This window comes from Vipera ursinii (genome assembly GCF_947247035.1).
Source record: "Vipera ursinii genome assembly, chromosome: 1".
NCBI lineage: Eukaryota > Metazoa > Chordata > Lepidosauria > Squamata > Viperidae > Vipera > Vipera ursinii.
In genome coordinates, this window is record NC_139512.1 from 354,238,722 (window position 1) to 354,258,028 (window position 19,307).

Consider the following 19,307-nt stretch of genomic DNA (forward strand, 5'->3'; position numbering starts at 1 on the left):
CTGAAAATGGCCATAAGTCACTTTTTTCGGTGCTGTAGTAACTTCCAAAGGCCACTAAACGAATGGTTGTAAGCCGAGGACGACCTGCATTGCCTTTTTAAGGTGATAAGCATGTTGAAGGCCTCAGGTTGTAAAGGGGCCAGAGTTCCTCTCCCTCATCTTAAAAGTGATGCCGTGTCTCAAAACCACTGACTAAACTACTCAATATATTGAGGTAGCTCAGGGGTGGGGAACCTTGGCTCTTTTATGACTCGTGGACTTCAACTCCCAGAATTCCTGAGCAAGCATGGCTAAGCATAGAAACCTCTTCCTTTCCCCTCAGCATGGCTGGCTCAGGAATTCTGGGAGTTGAAGTCCATGAGTCATAAAAGAGCCAAGGTTGCCCACCCCTGAGATAGCTGAACTTTGATAAGGAGGAGGCCTGTTCAAATCAACCTTTATTGTCAAAGTACAACATGTGTACAATGAGATTGGCTGAGCCTCCCTTCGTGCACCACCACCTCCACAACTCACAGTGACAACAAACCCACCATCTTGTTACACCTTGTGTAACAACACACCAGCCTCGCAAGTCAACCATACATAAAGTTATTTCCCATTCAAGAGCCTGACAGCCCATGGATAGAAGCTGTTCTTCAACCTGTTGGTGCGGCTGGCTATACTCCTATATCTCCTACCCAATGGTAGGAGAGTAAAGAGGTACCGTCCAGGGTGTGAGTCATCCCTGAGAATTTTCCTCACTCTTCCAAGGCAGCGGGCCCTGGCGAGGTCATCCAGTGGTGTCAGGGGACAGCCCACGATGTCTTGTGCTGTGCTCACCACCATCTGTAATGCCTTCCTATCTGCGGCTGTCAGACCAGCATACCAAACCACAATACCGTACGAGAGGATGCTCTCTATAGTAGACCGGTAAAAGAAGGTCATTAGCCGTAGTTCTACCCTGTTCTTCCGCAAGACCCCGAGGAAGTGGAGTCTCTGTTGGGCCTTTCTGGCCACCTGGGTTGTATTGACTTTCCAGGTGAGATCTTCACAGAGGTAGACTCCCAGGAATTTAAAGGAGGAGACTCTCTCCACACAGCCCCCCCCCCCGATGTAAAGTGGGGCTGGTTCCTCTCTTTTCCTCCAGAAGTCTAGCACCATCTCTTTTGTCTTGCCGATGTTCAGGTGCAAGTGGTTCTCTAAACACCATGTGGATAGTTTTTGTACCTCCCCCCTGTACGCTGTTTCATCTCCACTTGTAATAAGACCCACTACAGTGGTATCATCTGCGAACTTAATTATTGCAGTAGATGGGTCGGACGATACGCAATCGTATGTGTACAATGAGTACAGGTAAGGGCTAAGCACGCAGCCCTGTGGCGAGCCGGTGCCCTCGATGTAAAGTGAGGCAGGTTCCTCTCTTTTCCTCTGGAGGTCTAGCACCATCCCCTCATTCGCAGCAGTTCTCTTGCATTTGGACCACAACTTCGCTACAGATTCTTCTCTGCCATCCGACCCAAACCACCACACTCTCCTTCAGCTTCAATGTCTGGCAAGCGCAAAGACGATAGAGAGTGATGTTTCACCCACGGCATCGTGAAAAATGTCCTCTCTGCAAACCTCCTTCAGCTGTACCCAAGCTGGCTTCCATTCATTCCCAGTTAGCACTTCCTCCGCAATAAATGAACCCCAGGGGTATATACAAGTTACGACACAGCCCAAACAAACAAACAAAAAAACACGTAGAATCAAATCAGATTCAACAAGGAATGTTTGGGGAAATGACAGGTCTCATATTTGGGCAAATTGAACTTTTGTCAAATTCCTCTCGGAGGGGAGGGGGGGAAAATGGGGCAAAGATCAGGAGTGTGCATCACAAAAAACCCCACAATAAAGTTTCCATTTAGAGGAAGAACTGTTCCAGGATTACTGAATTTGATGACACCACAAACATGTGCTCTGTTCCAGCCTTCCGCGCAGTCTTTTCCAGATGATATCAGGGTTCTTCAGGAAGGGGATCAGCTGTCTAGCCCAGAGGTCCCCAACCTTTTGGGCACCACTAGGGACCGGTTCCGTGGAGAAAGGTTTTTCCACGGACTGGAGAGTGTGTGGTTTTATTTATTTATTTATTTGTTTGTTTGTTTTATATACCGCCCTTCTCCCGGAGGACTCAGGGCGGTGTACAGAGCAATAAAGTAAGAATACAATAAAGCAATAAAGTGAGAAAATTTTAAAACCCAAATCCATCAGGCCAGGCCGGCTTGTTGGAATACATAAGTTTTTAGATCACGCCGGAAGGAGCGAAGGTCGGGGGCCATCCGGATTTCAGCTGGTAAGCGGTTCCAAAGGATTGGCGCACCCACCGAGAATGCTCTCCCCCTGGGGGTCACCAACCGACATTCTCTGACCGGTGGCACCCTGAGGAGGCCCTCTCTGTGGGAGCGCATAGGACGGAGGGATGTTGACGCTGGCAGTAGGTGCTCCCGTAGGTAATCCGGACCCACGCCATGTAGGGCTTTGTATGTCATCACTAGCACCTTGAATTTCACCCGGAAGGCAACTGGAAGCCAGTGCAGCTCACGGAGCAGAGGTGTAATATGGGAGTATCAGGAGACCCCCAAAAGCACTCGTGCAGCTGCACTCTGCACCATGTGCTGCCTGCATCCCACGGATGGGGCTCTGCTTGTTTGTGCGGACCGGTGGCTGGCATGCCGTGGCCTGGTACCGGTCCATGGACCGGGGGTTGGGGACCCCTAGAATACAGTTTAAAAACCTGGGTGTGTAGTTTTGTTTTAACTTCTGTGTCAATCTCTGCGGGGGCGGGGAAGGAGGCAGATATTTTACCTTCCAAAATAGCCAATCTTCTGAAAGTCTCCACCACTGGGTTTGTTTTCCCGTCTGCTACCGTTGCAGCTTGATATAAAATCTAATCCTTTGATAATGATTGCCCCGATTGTCTTTGCAAATTAGTCAGCCAGGAAGAAGAACAACAGCAACAACAAAAAATGGTGCAATTTAGCTTCACGTTGCCATCCTCTCAACAGAAATTGTCATCAATTTCTTTTCTTTTTTTTTTTGCCTTCCTTGTCCAGTGGTTCCATCTGCCATTTTTAGCCCATTAAGTACGATGTACCAAATTGTTTGTGCTTGGGGACCCCTGGTCTAGCCCACCACCCAGCCACCAATAAAAGGCCACGTGGCCTGCAGATCATTTCCCAAGAATTGGCAAAGAATAAGGCACATTTCATATTACAGGGGTGTCAAACTCAATTTCATTGAGGGCCACATCAGCATTGCGGTTGCCCTCGGGGGGCCGGGTGGGTATGGCCAGGGTGGGCGTGGCCTACTGGGTGGGCGCAGCTGGAGTGCGTATGGCCTACTGGGTGGGCATGGCCAGCTCTACATCGTTCGCATCAAGGGTGTCTATGGGGGCCTGGGCTGGAGTGGGACAGATCTGAGGGTCTCTGGCAGGAGGAGGGTCTCTGGACCAGGGCCAAGGCAGTGGGGGCCGTTCCCTCACTGTTTCCAGGATGGCTTCGGGGGCCGCATGAAACCATTTTGCGGGCCGGATCTGGCCCCCGGGCCTTGTGTTTGACACGTCTGTTTCATAACCTTTGAAACTCTTAAATCTTTCGAGGGGCTAGCTTCCAGAGTCAACAAATGGCTGAAAAAAAGAAATTTCCCCGAAAGAAAAGAAATTCAACTCAGTCAAGTTTGGGTCCAACACAGGTAGTCTTCAATTTACGACCCACCAATTGAGCCCAAACATTTCCGTTGCTAAGCGAGAACAGTTGTTCAGTGAGTTTTGACCCATTTTATGACCTTTTGTTGCCACAATTGTTAAGTGAATCGCTGCAGTTCTTAAGCGAGCCTGGCTTCCTGCCTTGACGTTGCTTGTCAGGAGGAGGCAAAAGGGGATCACGTGACCCCGGGGGACACTGCAACCGTCATAAATATGAGTCAGTTGCCAAGCCTCCGGATTTTGATCCCCTGACCGTGGAAATGCTGCAACAGTCGTTAGTGTGAAAACAAAAGGTCATAAGGCACATTTTTCAGTGCCGCTGTAACTTTGAATGGTCACAAAATGAACTGCTGTAAATCGAGGTTTACCTGTACTAGTTTCAAGAGCTGGGGTAGGCAACCTTGGCTCTTTTAGGACTCGTGGACTTCAAATCCCAGAATTCCTGAGCCAGCCATGCTGAGGAGAAAGGGAGAGGTTTCCATACTGAGCCATGCTGGCTCAGGAATTCTGGGAGTTGAAGTCCACGAGTCATAAAAGAGCCAAGGTTGCCTTACCCCTGTCCTAGACCGAGAAATTCCAAGAGAAAAACTTTAATTCAGTCAGGTTTGGGACTAATGTAAGTCTCCAGGGTTGGTGGTTCTTTTTTTTCCTTTCTTTTTTTCTTTTTTTGTTCCTCAGAGGAATGTTCTTACCTGTCCTTCTCCAACCATCTCGGTATCAATAACAGTGACAATTCCGGGGACCAAGGGACTGCGTCGGCTATTGCTGTGCGCTACGATTTCTTCTTCCACCGTTCCTGATGGCGAAGTGCCCGTCAGCTGGGTTACCACTTTTCCGACCATGGTGAGCCCAGTTTTGATGGTCTGTTAAATAAGCAGACAGACAAACAATAAATAAATGGCAGATAACACATTTATTAACACATTTGTTCTTTCTCTGATTGGCATGTCGTTCATCGAAGGCCCAGTACAGCAAAAAGTGAAACCTTTTGCCTTTCTAAATGAATGGATTTCGGATATAAGTAAAACGCGTGGCGAGAAAAACAGACTATAGTAAAAGGTGTTTGGTTTGTCAATCAGCATTAAGTACTTTATCCATATATTTATGTGTTTGTGTTTATATGTGGAGAGAAAGAGGGAGGGAGGGATGCTTGGATGATAGATGTGGATAGCTGGGTGGATGGATGGATGGATGGATGGATGGATGGATGGAGATAGATAGATAGATAGATAGATAGATAGATAGATAGATAGATAGATAGATAGATACAGATAGATAGATAGATAGATTGATAGATAGATGTGAGTGGATAGATGGATGGATGTAGACAGAAAGACAGACGAGATATGGATGGATGGATAGATAATAGATAGATAGAGAGAGATGTGTGTGAATAGATGGATGGAGATAGACAGAAAGACAGACGACAGATAGTGAGGTTTTGGACTACAGCTGTCCTTGGCTCCTACCAGGATGGCCAATGCAAGAGATTGCAGGAGCTCCTTGAAACATCTGGAGGGCACCCACTGCCCTTGCCCTCCATTTCTACATTCCACAAAATGTAAAAATATCTTAATTAGGGAGAAAATTGGACGCATCTCATCTCCCACATCCATACTTTCAAGCACCCAGAATGCAAGCACCCAGCATGCACCCAGCATGCACCAGCCGATACGCGGCAATTAATTTTCAGATTGGCATTTCTGCTGATGTCCCTTGCGGCATTCAGAGTCACAACTTCTTTTTTTTTTTTAAATTTTTTATTTTTTATTAAATTTATTATTTAAAAACATTGGACACAGTACCAGCGAGCTGACAAACCTTTTTGTCTACAATGTTTAAATATATATATATACATGTATATATGTACATCAAAAATACACTTAAATACACTTAGATTACAAATCGGTGAAAGTCACAACTTCTGGAGGCAAGCTGTTCCACTGGTTGATTGTCCTCACTGTCAGGAGGTTTCTCCTTAATTCCAGGTTGCTTCTCTCTTTGGTCAGTTTCCAACCATTGTTTCTCGTCCTTCCCTCTGGTGCTTTGGAGAATAACGTGACCCCCCTCTGCCTTGTGGCAGCCCCTCAAATACTGGAACACTGCTATCATGTCTCCCCTATTTCTTCTTTTCTCTAGACTGGCCATTCCCAAATCCTGCAGCCGTTCTTCGTATGTTTTAGTCTCCAGGCCTTTAACTATCTTAGTTGCTCCTCTCTGCACTTCTTCCAAAGTCTCAATCACAGGACTGAAAGATTTGGAAGTATTTTAGTCTAAACCTCCGCTCAAGGCAGGAGACCCTATAGCATTCTGGACAAAGGGTTGTCCAGTCTATTTTTGGTACCCACCAGTGATGGAGCACCCATGACGCTGGGAGACAAACTATCCCATTAATTGTTCTCAAAGTCGGAAAATTTCTCCTTACTCTTGAGGATGGATCCCTCTTTAAAAATCTTCCATCCGTTCATTACTTCTTCTCCTTTGTCATTCAGCAGCTTTGGAAAATAAGTCAGTTCCTCTCTTCTCTACGATAGCCCTCCAGTACAAGCAGTCCTCGACTTACGACAGTTCATTTAGTGACCGTTGAAGTTACAACAGCACTAAAAAAAAAAGTGACCTGTGATCATTTTTCACACAGCATCCCCTTGATCACGTGATCAAATTGTAGAAGCTTGGGAACTGACTCACATTTATGACGACTGCAGTGTCCCTGGGTCATGTGATCACCTGGTGCGACCTTCCGGCGAGCAAAGTCAATGGGGGAAAGCCAGATTCACTTAACAACCGTGTTACTAATTAACCACTGCAGTGATTCGCTTATTGACTGTGGCGAGAAAGTTTGCAAAATTCACTTAAGAGATGTCTCACTTTGCAACAAAAATTTAGGGCTAATTGTGGTCCTACGTCAAGGACCACCTCTACTGTAAGGAAGTTATCATGTTCCCCCCCCCCCCGCAAACCTTCTCTTTGATAGACTGAGCATCCCTAGCTCAACTCTTCATCATACGGTTTTGTCTGTCATTTCATTGGGTTGGAATATTTATACTTGATAAAATTAATGTATTTTTTTTACACTCTAAGCTGCCAGGCGCCGCTTCAAAACGAGAGGGGAGGCCAATAAATTTAATAAAAAGTAATAATAAATAAGACTTAGTCATCAGATGGCCGTGAAAGTTGGACCACAAGAAAGGCTGAGCACCAAATAACGGAGGCCTTTGAACTCTGATGCCGGAGAAGACTCCTGCGAGTCCCTTGGACTGCAAGGCGATCCAACCGGTCAGTCCTAGAGGAGATCAACCCTGACTGCTCTTTAGAAGGCCAGATCCTGAAGTTGAAACTCAAATCCTTTGGCCACCTAATGGGAAGGAAGGACTCACGGGAGAAGAGCCTTGTTGTGACTCAGGGCCAGCCTGTGGTTTCGGCAGCCGGCTCAGATGTGTCGGAGGACTCAGATGAGGGGGAGGAGGACCGTGTGGGAGACGAACCGGTTGATGATGGCGTGGAGGCTTGGCAGAGTTCCCAGCCGGGGCCCTCTTCTCAGCTGCGTGAGCCCGATAGTGCGGAAGATGATGACCCACAGCTGGCCCTGTTCAAGGACGCCCGACGCAGGAGGCAGTCAAGCAGGAACAAACAAAGAAAGAATGTGGGACTCCTCGGGAGGAGGCACAGGGAGACCACGCCCTGAGCTCTCTATAAAAGGAGTGTTTGGGGAGGGGCTGGTTGCTGAAAGCAACTTTTCCGCTTGAGAAGACAAGCTCTGGTGTTTTTGTTAACTGCGCAATAAATCTTGGCAGATGCCTTTTAGCCTTGGACGCTCTCCAGTCTCTTCTTTCTGAATAGGGGTTTGCCTTACTCAAGGCCAGAAGAGGGCTGGTTCAGAACAAGCCTCATGCTGGGAAAAGTTGAGGGCAAGAGAAGAAGGGGACGACAGAGAACGAGGTGGCTGGATGGAGTCACTGAAGCAGTAGGCGTGAGCTTAAAGGGACTCCAGAAGATGGTAGAGGACAGGAAGGCCTGGAGGAATTTTGTCCATGGGGTTGCGATGGGTTGGACACGACTTCGCAACTAACAACAACAATTCACCAGAGCCTTTATTGTCTTTGTTGTTCTTCTCTGCCCATCTTGGAGGATACAGAATGAAATGAGAGGGTTATGTTCATCATTAGGACCCCCAAAAGCTTAGGGCCAACTCCAGTTCCCAGGATAAAGGAAGGAGCTTCAAATATAGTGGTAGAATTCCCCAAAGCTCCCTGTTCAGATGCCCACAGCAAAGAGAAGCAGAGACGGTCAAGCGGAATCTTTGATCCCAAAATGAGGATGTATCCAACGAACCCTGTTTCTATTCTGAAATGGCTCCCAGATTTTGCGCTTGCAATGAAAAAAGGAAAACGAAATCTTGATTTTGTTGTTTGTTTGTTTTTTTGCTAATTAGACAGGTTTATTGTTATAGAAATGGTCTGTACGTTGTTGCTGTTGTTGTTGTTAGTTGCAAAGTCGTGTCCGACCCATCGCCACCCCATGGACGATGTTCCTCCAGGCCTTCCTGTCCGGTGTGTACGTACTGCGGTTCAAAAGTTTAAAAAAAAAGTCGCGATTGTTAATGTTCTTATCTTCTACGGTGCTAAAGAGAGTCCGCTATCTTTTTTTTTTCCCCTTTCCCCTCTCCCTTCTTCTAGTTTTCTATTACTCTTTTGAATTTCTCTTCGGTATTTTACATTTTGACAAACCGATAAGACTTATTATTACAGATCAGGTTTGGAGAGGGGAGAGGCGGGGTGGGGGGGCAGGAGAAACCAGATTCAGGGCTGCAGCTGAATCCACAAATCAATGGGGCCGGCTTTGTTTAGTGCTAAAACCTCAAACTGCAGTGATTAGAAGACACATTAGTGTTCATCAATTAGCAGCTGAGCGTTTGCCTTCAATTATTCATGGGGAAATGACTGACACACAAGACGTGGGCCGGTGTGTTGTCAGGAAAACCTCTGCCAAGCCAACAGAACCAGGCGCCACGGGGTATTGACGGCACCGATCCAGCCAGGAAGCCTGATTAACCTCCAAGGTGCCTCGCTTGATGTACTTACCCCATTAATGCTAATGGAGATGCTACCACTTAAACAACAAAACAAAAAAAAATGGAGGGGGGGGGAAAGGGAAAAGAAAAACAAAAAACGAAGTCGGAGCCAGCCAAAGCTTTATCAAAGGAGAGGTCGCTAGGTTTTTAACATCTCTTAGCAATACACACATCCTGTCCTTTGGGTCTTGTCCTTCCCACTCCACCCCGCCTCCCTCCCCCAGCCCTTTTAAACTCTTCCCCAGAAGAGGAAGAAATAAAATCCTTAAACAACTGGCACGTGGTCAACTTCTCAGAAAACACACACACACACACACACACACACACACACCCCACATCCAATGTGCACATCATGTTCTCAGCCTTGATGGGCCAGATCATCATCAAAAACGAAACAAGACCCACAAACACACACTCCCTCCCGCTTTCTGTGCACTTGAATTTGGAGCAGGCAAGAAAAGAGCAGAATAACAAGAGTTGGAAGGGACCTTGAAGGTCTTCTAGTCCAAGCGGGAGACCTTATACAATGTGACACAAGTGGCTGTCCGGTCTCTTCTTAAAAAATCTCCAGTGATGAAGCACCTACAACTTCTGAAGGCAAGTCATTCCACTGGTTAATTGTCCTCACTGTTAGGAAGTTTGTCCTTAATTCCAAGTTGTTTCTCTCCTTGATCAGTTTCCATCCAAGTTGCTTCTTGTCCTGTCCTCTGGTGCTTTGGAGAGTGAATTGACCTCTTTGTGGCAGCCCCTCAAATACTGGAATACTGCTATCATGTCCCCTCTAGTTCTTCTTTTCCCTAGACTAGCCAAACCCAAGTCCTGCAGCTGTTAATTCATACGTTTTAGTCTCAAGACCTTCGATCATCTTAATTGCTCTTCTCTGCACTTCTTCCAAAGTCTCTATATCTTTTTTGTAATGTGGGGACCAAAATTGGATCCAGTATTCCAGGCTTTATAAAGTGGTACTGATACTTTATGTGATATAATAGATGATGATGATGATGGTGATGATGGAAAGGACCTTGGAGGTCTTCTAGTCCAACCCCCTGCTCAGGCAGGAAACCCTATACCGTTTCAGACAAATGGCTGTCCAGTCTCTTCTTAAAAACTCCCAGTATTGGAGCATGCACAGCTTCTGGAGGCAGCTTGTTCCACTGGTTGATTGTTCTGTCAGGAAGTTTCTCCTTAGTTCTCTCCTTGTTTAGTTTCCATCCATTGTTTCTTGTCCTGGCTTCTGGTGCTTTGGAGATTAGCTTGACTCCCTCTTATTTGTGGCAGCACCTAAGATACTGGAACACTGCTATCATGTCACCCCTCACCCTTCTCTTCGTTAAATTAAAAGTAAAGTTTCCACCGCACATGCTAGTCGTTTCTGACTCTAGGGGCCGGTGCTCATCTCCGTTTCAAAGCCGAAGAGCCAGCGCTTGTCCGAGGACGTCTCCGTGGTCATGTGGCCGGCATGACTAGATGCCAAAGGCGCACGCAACGCTGTTACCTTCCCACCGTAGTGGTCCCTATTTTTCTACTTGCATTTTTACGTGCTTTCGAACTGCTAGGTTGGCAGAAGGTGGGACGAGTAACAGGCGCTCACTCTGTTATGCGGCACTCGGGATTCGACCCGCCAAACTGCCGACCTTCTGATCAGCAAGCTCAGCGTCCTAACCCACTGAGCCACACATACCCAATTCCTGCAACTGTTCCTTATATGTTTTAGCCTCCAGTCCTCTAATCAAGTTTGTTGCTCTTCTCTGGACTCTTTCCAATGCAACTATAGGAGACAAGCTATTCCATTAATTGTTCTTATCAGGAAATTTCTCCTTAGTTCTAGGTTGCTTCTCTCCTTGATTAGTTTCCATCCGTTGCTTCTTGTCCTGCCTTCAGGGGCTTTGGAGGATAGCTTGACTCCCTCTTCTTTGGGGCAGCCCTTAAGATATTGGAACACTGCTATTGTATCATTCATGGTTCTTCTCTATTAAATTTTGATTCAATGCCTCTGTTTATATAACCAAGGCTGGAGTTGTGAGCAGTTTAAATGTGAGCAAAGAAGAGGCACATCAAAATACAAGACCTGAAAGTAGAATGCCATATTTAGCTGACCTGGGAAAACCATCAGCTGCTTATTCTTCCAACTCAGTCTGGTTCATCAAAAGCTTTACACCGACTGTCAATGGCCTGCACTGATTTCTTTTCCATTCAGTGACTTATGACTATTTGTAACACTGACAACCACTGCAGCATTCCCTCGCAGCATTCTCACACTATGGCGGTTGCTGCGTCCGGGGTCACCGGATCCCCTTTTGTGATCTTCTGACCAGCCAATTCAATGGGGAAGCCAGATTGACTTGACAACCTTGCTATCAGCTTAACTGCGGTGATCCGCTTAGCAACTTTGACAAGAAAGTTCATAAAATGGGGCAAAACTCACTTAACGAATTTCTCCCTTGTTGTTAGCTGCGAAGTCGTGTCCGATCCATCACGACCCCATGGACAATGTTCCTCCAGGCCTTCCTGTCCTCTACCATCTTCTGGAGTACATTTAGGCTCACGCCTACTGCTTCAGTGACTCCATCCAGCCACCTCGTTCTCCGTCATCCCCTTCTTCTCTTGCCCTCCACCTTTCCCAGCATGAAGCTCTTCTCCAGTGAGTCCTTCCTTCTCATGAGGTGGCCAAAGTATTTGAGTTTCAACTTCAGGATCTGGCCTTCTCAAGAGCAGTCAGGGTTGATTTCCTCTAGGACTGACCGGTTTCTCCCTTAGCAACATAAATTTTGGGCTCTACTGTGGTCGTAAGTCAAGGACTAACCTGTATTGGAACTTTTTAAGCTGAAAAGATTGAAGGGCTGGTGATGAAAAGGCCACGTTATTAGGCACCAGGAGCCTTTTGGAGCTGTGTAAATCATTCAATAAGGCAGCCAGATTGAAGACGCCTTCCACACGTGTCCACACTCGCCCAGAAGACTTTAGGAGGAACTTTAGGTGGAAGTTGGAATTTGTTAAGTTGTGCAAAGCTTTGGGGCCGCTGGGACAGCTTCTTTGCTACGAGGCAGAGACTCTGCTCATCTGGTGTTTGGCACAGGACTAACAGCCCAGCAACCTTCACAGAAAAAGTGTGTTTTGGAGACTGACTCAACTTAGAATTGAAAGTTCAACTAAACATACACAATCCCGCATTTAGGAATGGGGGAACTGCGCCGACAGGAAGATGGACATTTTAAAGAAGTTTATAGGCACAAAAGATTCAGCCCACTACCCCTCCCTCAACTGCCATAATTATTCTGAAAATGCATCTTGGGCAGGTGATGGCTGCAGAACAGGAGTTGTGTCCGAGTCTTCGCAATCCCGTGGCACGCCAGGACCCCCCTGTCCTCCACTGTCTCCCGGAGTTTGCCGAAATTCATGTTCATTGTATCGATGGCACCATCTAACCACCTCATCCTCTATCGTCCCCTTCTAGTTTTCTAGTCCAGCCCCCTGCTCAAGCAGGAGAACCTATAGTACCATCTCAGACAGGTGAATGTCTAGTCTCTTCTTAAAAACCTCCAGTGATGGAGCGCCCACGATTTCTGAAGGCAAGCTGTTGCACTGGTTGATTGTCCTCACTGTCAGGAAGTTTCTCCTTAATTCCAGGTTGCTTCTCTCTTTAATCAGCTTCCAACCATTGTTTCTCATCCTTCCCTCTGGTGCTTTGAAGAATAATTTGACCCCCCTCTTCTTTGTGGAAGCCCCTCAGATACTGGATTACTGCTATCACGTCTTCTCTGTTTGTTCTTTTTTTTAGACTAGCCAAACCCAAGTCCCGCAGCCGTTCGTCATATGTTTTGGTCTCCAGGCCTTGGATCATCTTAGTTGCTCTTCTCTGAATTTTTTCAAAACTCTCAACATCTTTTTTGTAATATGGTGACCAAAATTGGCTGTGGTATTCCAGGTGTGGTCTTACTAGGGTTTTATAAAGTGGTACTAATACTTTGCGTGATCTTGATTCTATGCCTCTGTTTATACAACCCAGGATTGTGTTAGCTTTTTTGGTTGCTGCTGCAACATGGCTGGCTCACGGGCAAGTGATCATCCACTAGGACTCCAAGGTCCCTCTCACAGTTACTGTTTTTAAGCCAGATCTCGCCCAATCTGTATTTGTGCCTTCGCTTTCCCCTAGCACCCCAATTCAAAAGCATCAATTCTTTGATGCTCAGCCTTCCTTACGGTCTGACTCTCGCAGCCATACGTTACTCCTGGGAAAACCATAGCTCAGACCCTTTTCAGCCAGGTGATGTCTCTGCTGTTTAATAGAATGGTAGACCAATCACTTAAAGCAAGGGTCCCCAAACTTGGTAACTTTAAAACTTGAGGACTTCAACTGCCAGAATTCCCCAGCCAGCATGGGTGGCTGAGGAATTCTGGGAGTTGAAGTCCACCCAACTCTTAAAAGTTGCCAAGTTTGGGGAGCCCTGACTTAAACCTATAAGATAGTGATGGTTCCTCTAAGGCAGGGGTAGGCAACCCTGGCTCTTTTACGACTCGTGGACTTCAACTCCCAGAATTCCTGAGCCAGCCATGCTGAGGGGAAAGGGAGAGTTTCCTTGCTGAGCATGCTGGCTCAGGAATTCTGGGAGTTGAAGTCCACGAGTCTTGAAGTCCGAGGTTGCCTAACCCCTGCTGTAAGGCTTCTCTAATGGGTTCTGCAACTAGGAGACATATCTTTTGGACCGTTCATCCTGCTCCCCCCCACCGCCCTCGCCCCAGACCGAACCCGCAACTTTCTAGAAATCAATTCCCCGTTCTTCACGAAGAGCCAGATTTTGCCAAGGATTAGATCAACCCTGGCTGGCTTCTTTCTGTATCTCGAATGCCTTAAATATTAATATTGTTTATCAGGCAGGACGCTTCCTCGGCTACCCTATTCAGGGTGCAGGAAACTGTTCAGAAATAGAAAGAATGGCGGATCCCTCTGAAGTAAACAGGAGGTGCCGCAGAAAAGCAAATTGGGAATTGTTTCCTTTAACTGCGGAGGCGTGTACGTTAGCAAATGCCACAGATTCATTCATCTCCATGTAAGGTTTTTCTTTCTTTTCTTTTCTTTTATTTTATTTTTGGGGGGGAGGGAGATACATGGATGTGGTACCCTGAACTGAGATGGGTTCCCCAGTCGGCTTCTATTTTCTATGAGCAGCCTGAGAAGTATAATTGGGTATGCTAAGAGTGCTACCTAAGGTGCAATGCCAGCTTTTCAACCTTCTGGACACCTGACTTCAAGAAGTCATCCAGGCCCACCTGACATATAAAGTTCAAGGTTCAGAATTCGCTTTTGGATCTGAGCAAATTATCCGATATGGGGAGGTGGGCTGGGCTGTCAGGTGAACTTCTTATTCTCTATACCAGGGGTAGGCAAACCTCGGCTCTTTTAATGACTCGTGGACTTCAACTCCCAAAGTTCCTGAGCCGGCATGGCTCAGCATGGAAACCTCTCCCTTTCTCCTCAGCATGGCTGGCTCAGGAATTCTGGGAGTTGAAGTCCACGAGTCATAAAGCGGCCTAGGCCTAGGCCAGGGGTAGGCAACCTTGGCCCTCTTATGACTCGTGGACTTCAACTCCCAGAATTCCTGAGCCAGCATGGCTCAGCACGGAAACCTCTCCCTTTCTCCTCAGCAGGGCTGGCTCAGGAATTCTGGGAGTTGAAGTCCACGAGTCATAAAGCGGCCTAGGCCTAGGCCAGGGGTAGGCAACCTTGGCCCTCTTATGACTCGTGGACTTCAACTCCCAGAATTCCTGAGCCAGCATGGCTCAGCATGGAAACCTCTCCCTTTCTCCTCAGCATGGCTGGCTCAGGAATTCTGGGAGTTGAAGTCCACGAGTCATAAAGCGGCCTAGGCCTAGGCCAGGGGTAGGCAACCTTGGCCCTCTTATGACTCGTGGACTTCAACTCCCAGAATTCCTGAGCCAGCATGGCTCAGCACGGAAACCTCTCCCTTTCTCCTCAGCAGGGCTGGCTGAGGAATTCTGGGAGTTGAAGTCCACGAGTCATAAAGCGGCCTAGGCCTAGGCCAGGGGTAGGCAACCTTGGCTCTCTTATGACTCGTGGACTTCAACTCCCAGAGTTCCTGAGCCGGCATGGTTCAGCATAGAAACCTCTCCCTTTCTCCTCAGCATGGCTGGCTGAGGAATTCTGGGAGTTGAAGTCCACGAGTCATATAAAAGAGCCAAGTTTGCCTACCCCTGCTCTATACCAATAGAAGAGACTATATGTAGCTGAAGATTGAACTTTGGGGTCCTTGGTGCTCTCTGAGCTGGATGACTTTCTTGCAGACGTTTCGTTACCCAAACAGCCACCATCTTTGGAGCTAGAAGGGAACGAGGTTTGCTCTCCTTTTATGTACCAGTGGCATGGCCTGTTAGTGTTGGCGGGAGTATCTTGGTAGTTCCTCGACTACGCTGCTGTTTACTGCTTGACAGTCTAGTATTAATGCTGGTGTTAATCTCTCCTTATCTGGGTAGTGATTGCTGATGAGGAAGTGGCAGGTAAGCAACTTGTATGTCAACAGAGAACAAAACCCACTGCCTTCTAGCACTGATGATGTTATCAAGCTGGGCCATGAAACGTCCACAGGAAAACAACCAAGCTTGGAGAGCACCAAGGACCCCACATCCATGCATCCATATTATTATTATTCCTTGCAGTCATTTGGTCATCAGCACTCTCCACACACATTTCTACCTACATTTGCACCGTTCAGGTGATCCTGTGGGCACAGATAAACCTCCCAGTGGCCTCAACGACTCCCTGAAAGAGCGCTAGCGAGCAGAGGACTATCAAAACGTAAGAATACAAATCCTTCCACCCTTCGGTCAGAACTGAAGAAGCTCCTTGGATGAGAAGGGAAATGCCTTCAAGGAAAAACAAAGTCCAGGTTGCTTTTTGAAAAAGCCCCTTTGGGACGAGCAGTCGCCACCTTTACAGCGGACAAATTGCATCCTGGTAGCGATGATTTGGCCACCTAATGAGAAGGAAGGACTCACTGGAAAAGAGCCTAATGTTGGGAAAGATGGAGGACAAGAGAAGGAGACGACAGAAAATGAGGTGGCTGGATGGAGTCACTGAAGCAGGAGGCCTGAGCTTAAATGGACTCCAGAAGATGGTGGAGGACAGGAAGGCCTGGAGGAACGTTGTCCATAGGGTCGCGATGGGTCGGACACGACTTCGCAGCTAACAACAAAGCGATGAATATCGCTGCCACATCTGGAAACAGGCCACAGGGCTGCGTGATGAAGCCACCCATCCATTCCAGGTGCTCTGGAAGGCCGTGGAGCTCTTCAAAAGGTAAGTGAGGAAGAGGCAGTTTGGCCTGATGCGGTAGCAACCAGGGCTACGAATTGGGAAGGGGGCTCCCAGTGGGGGTGGGAAAAGGCCTGTGGGGACCCAAAGGGCAGGAAGCAGAGTGAGGGGTATCTCAGGGGTTGGAGGGGCCTTGGGAAAGCCTGGACCTGAGCTAGGCCTTCAAGGGCTTCCCTCATCCATGGTACTCTGTGTTCCATTTAACAACCCACTCATTTGTTTAAGTACTGCATTGGACAAAGCAGGGATGGGAGGGATCATTAAATGAGATGCTTCACGGAATGGCCGTCGCAACATGTGACCGTAATGGGCAGGTCCCATTACAGGCGTATTTCAAGGACTACCGGTCTGTCTTTTCCTACAGACACTCAGTCAGTATTTTCCAAATATATGCAAGGAGTCCTCAACTTACAACCATTTGTTCAGTGACTGAAGTTACAACAGCCTCGAAGAAAGTGACTAACGACCGGGGTTTTTTTCATTCTTACGATGGTTGCGGCATCCCCGTGGTCACATGACCAAAATCTGGATGCTTGGCAACTGGTTCCTATTTATGATGTGTCCCGGGGTCATGTGATCACGTTTTGTGACCTTCTGACAAAGTCAGAAGATTCACTTAACAACCGTGCTACTAACTGAAGGACTGCAGTGATTCGCTTAACAACTGTGGCAGGAAAGGTCCTAAAATGAGGCAAAACTCGCTTAACAACTGTCTCACTTAGAAACAGAAATGTTGGGCTCAATTGTGGTGCTAAATTGAGGACAACCTAGCGCAGGGGTAGGCAACTTTGGCTCTTTTATGACTCGTGGACTTCAACTCCCAGAATTCCTGAGCCAGCCATGCTGAGGAGAAATGGAGAGGTTTCCATACTGAGCCATGCCAGCTCAGGAATTCTGGGAGTTGAAGTCCACGAGTCATAAAAGAGCCAGGGTTGCCTACTCCTGACCTAGCCACTGTATTGGGTTGCCTACCCATTAATTTCAATGATTTTAGCTCCCCTATCATCTGCATATCAATACAGTACATATTATATTGTTGATGTTTTGGAATTGTGTTAACTTGATGTCAGGGAATATTTTATACTCCTCAAACTTTGGATAGCTTTTCAACGATGCTGTTAATTCTTGAACTGTCAGATTCCTTTTCACATGAAATGCAAGTTTGTTATCCTGGCTACTGTAATATCACCAGATTTCAACTGCCTGTTACAGTCTATGAATCAACCTGACCTTCATGAATTGGTAGAAAATGAAATATATAAATAAAATGGGCTAAGAGCAATTGATATTCCATTTAAGCATGCTTGCTTCCACTGTCAAAGCTTTCAGATGGATGTCATTTTGGAATTATTATCTGAAATTCAGATTATCCATTTATTTGATTGATTTCATAGTATTTATAGCAGCCACAAATATGCAGTTGCTTGGTAGCCAGAACATTTAACTGATTCAACCAATATTATTAGAAAATTTGGGCAGATTCAAACTTTGGAAGAGCTGATGGAGCTGTCCCTTACAATACAGGCAGTCCCCAACTCACAAAAGTTCGCTACTGACCGTTCAAAGTTACAACACAACTGAAAAAAGTGACTTACGAGCGTTTTTCACACATACAACCGTTGTAGCATCCCCATGATCACGTAATCAAAATTCAGATGCTTGGCAATTAATTAATTGATTGATTGATTAATACCAGTTTACAATGCCTTGGTAAGGGCACACTTGGAATATGGCATGCAGTTTTGGTCACCACGATGTAAAAAAGATGTTGAGACTCTGGAAAGAGTGCAGAGAAGAGCAACAAAGATGATCAGGGGACTGGAGGCTAAAACATATAAGGAACGGTTGCTGGAACTGGGAATGTCTAGTTTAATGAAGAGAAGGACGAGGGGGGACATGATAGCAGTGTTCCAATATCTCAGGGGCTGCCCCAAACAAGAGGGAGTCAAGCTATTCTCCAAAGCCCCTGAAGGCAGGACAAGAAGCAGCGGATGGAAACTCATCAAGGAGAGAAGTAACCTAGAACTAAGGAGAAACTTCCTCACAGTTAGAATAATTAACCAGTGGAACAAACTGCCTCCAGAAGCTGTGAATGCTCCAACACTGGAAGTTTTTAAGAAGAGACTGGACAGCCATTTGTCTGAAATGGCATAGGGTTTCCTGCCTGAGCAGGGGGTTGGACTAGATGACCTTCAAGGTCCCTTCCAACTTGATCATCATCATCATCGTCATCATCATTATTGAGTCACATTTATGACGGCTGCATTGTCCCGGGGTCATGTGATCCCCTTTTGTGACTTTCTTACAAGCAAAGTCAATGGTAAAGCCATTCACTTAGCAATTGTGTCACCAACTTAATAACTGCTATAGTTCACTTAACAACTAAGGCCAGAAAGGTTGTAAAATGGGAGCCAAACTCACTTAACAACTGTCTCACTAAGGAACAGAAATTTTGGGCTCAATTGTTGTCAAGGACCGTCTGGACATGCTAGTATCAGACTGCTTCAGACAGGAAGCAGAGGGGTGAGGACGGCCAAAAAGATCCTCGGCAGATCCCTCCCTCCCATCCAGGACATGACACAGAAGCGTTGCTTGAGAAGGGTCCGTAAGATTATCTGGGACATCACACATCCTCTCCACGACCTGTTTTCCTTGTTCCTTCTGGGAGAAGGGGGCTCCGTGGTATCCGAGGCAGAGCATCCAGAGTCAGTCAAAGTTTTGTTCCATATTACATTTCATTTTTGATGTGTGCCGTTGTGCCCACAGTAAAAAATGACAATAAAGATGATCTCTCTAACTATACAACAGAGTTCCCCAACCTTTTGTGATTGGAGGCCCGGAGCGGAGGGAAGAGGGAAAGAAAGGATGATTTTGTGAGGGTGTAAACGCATGCGTGTGCGAATGTGTGTGCACAAACACCCATTGCTCCTATGAGTGGGGTTGCGAGCACCCGCGACGCTCCCAGTGATGTGAACGCTCGTGCATGGGGCCGCAAACACCCACGACTCTCACGCCAATGCTCGTGCAAGAGGGGCCATGTGCATACACACGCCCCAGCCAGCCACTCATGTGGCCCAGTGGCCAATAGGCCACAGCCTGGTAGAGGGCCGCGGACCACAGGCTGGGGACCCCTGCCATATGGTATCAACCTTGTGAACTCTCAAGCTTCCTCTTTCCGCTATGTATTC

The 19,307-nt window shown here is 47.0% G+C and overlaps 1 protein-coding gene across 1 annotated transcript in view; it reads right to left on the minus strand.

Annotated features, from left to right (window-relative positions):
• BCAS3 (BCAS3 microtubule associated cell migration factor) overlaps positions 1-19,307 on the minus strand; it is a 467,769-nt gene that overhangs the window by 327,538 nt on the left and 120,924 nt on the right. Inside the window, exon 12 of the mRNA XM_083379706.1 lies at positions 4,414-4,584. Within this exon, the coding sequence (XP_083235832.1) occupies positions 4,414-4,584 (171 nt within the window). The remainder of the gene's footprint in view (positions 1-4,413; positions 4,585-19,307) is intronic.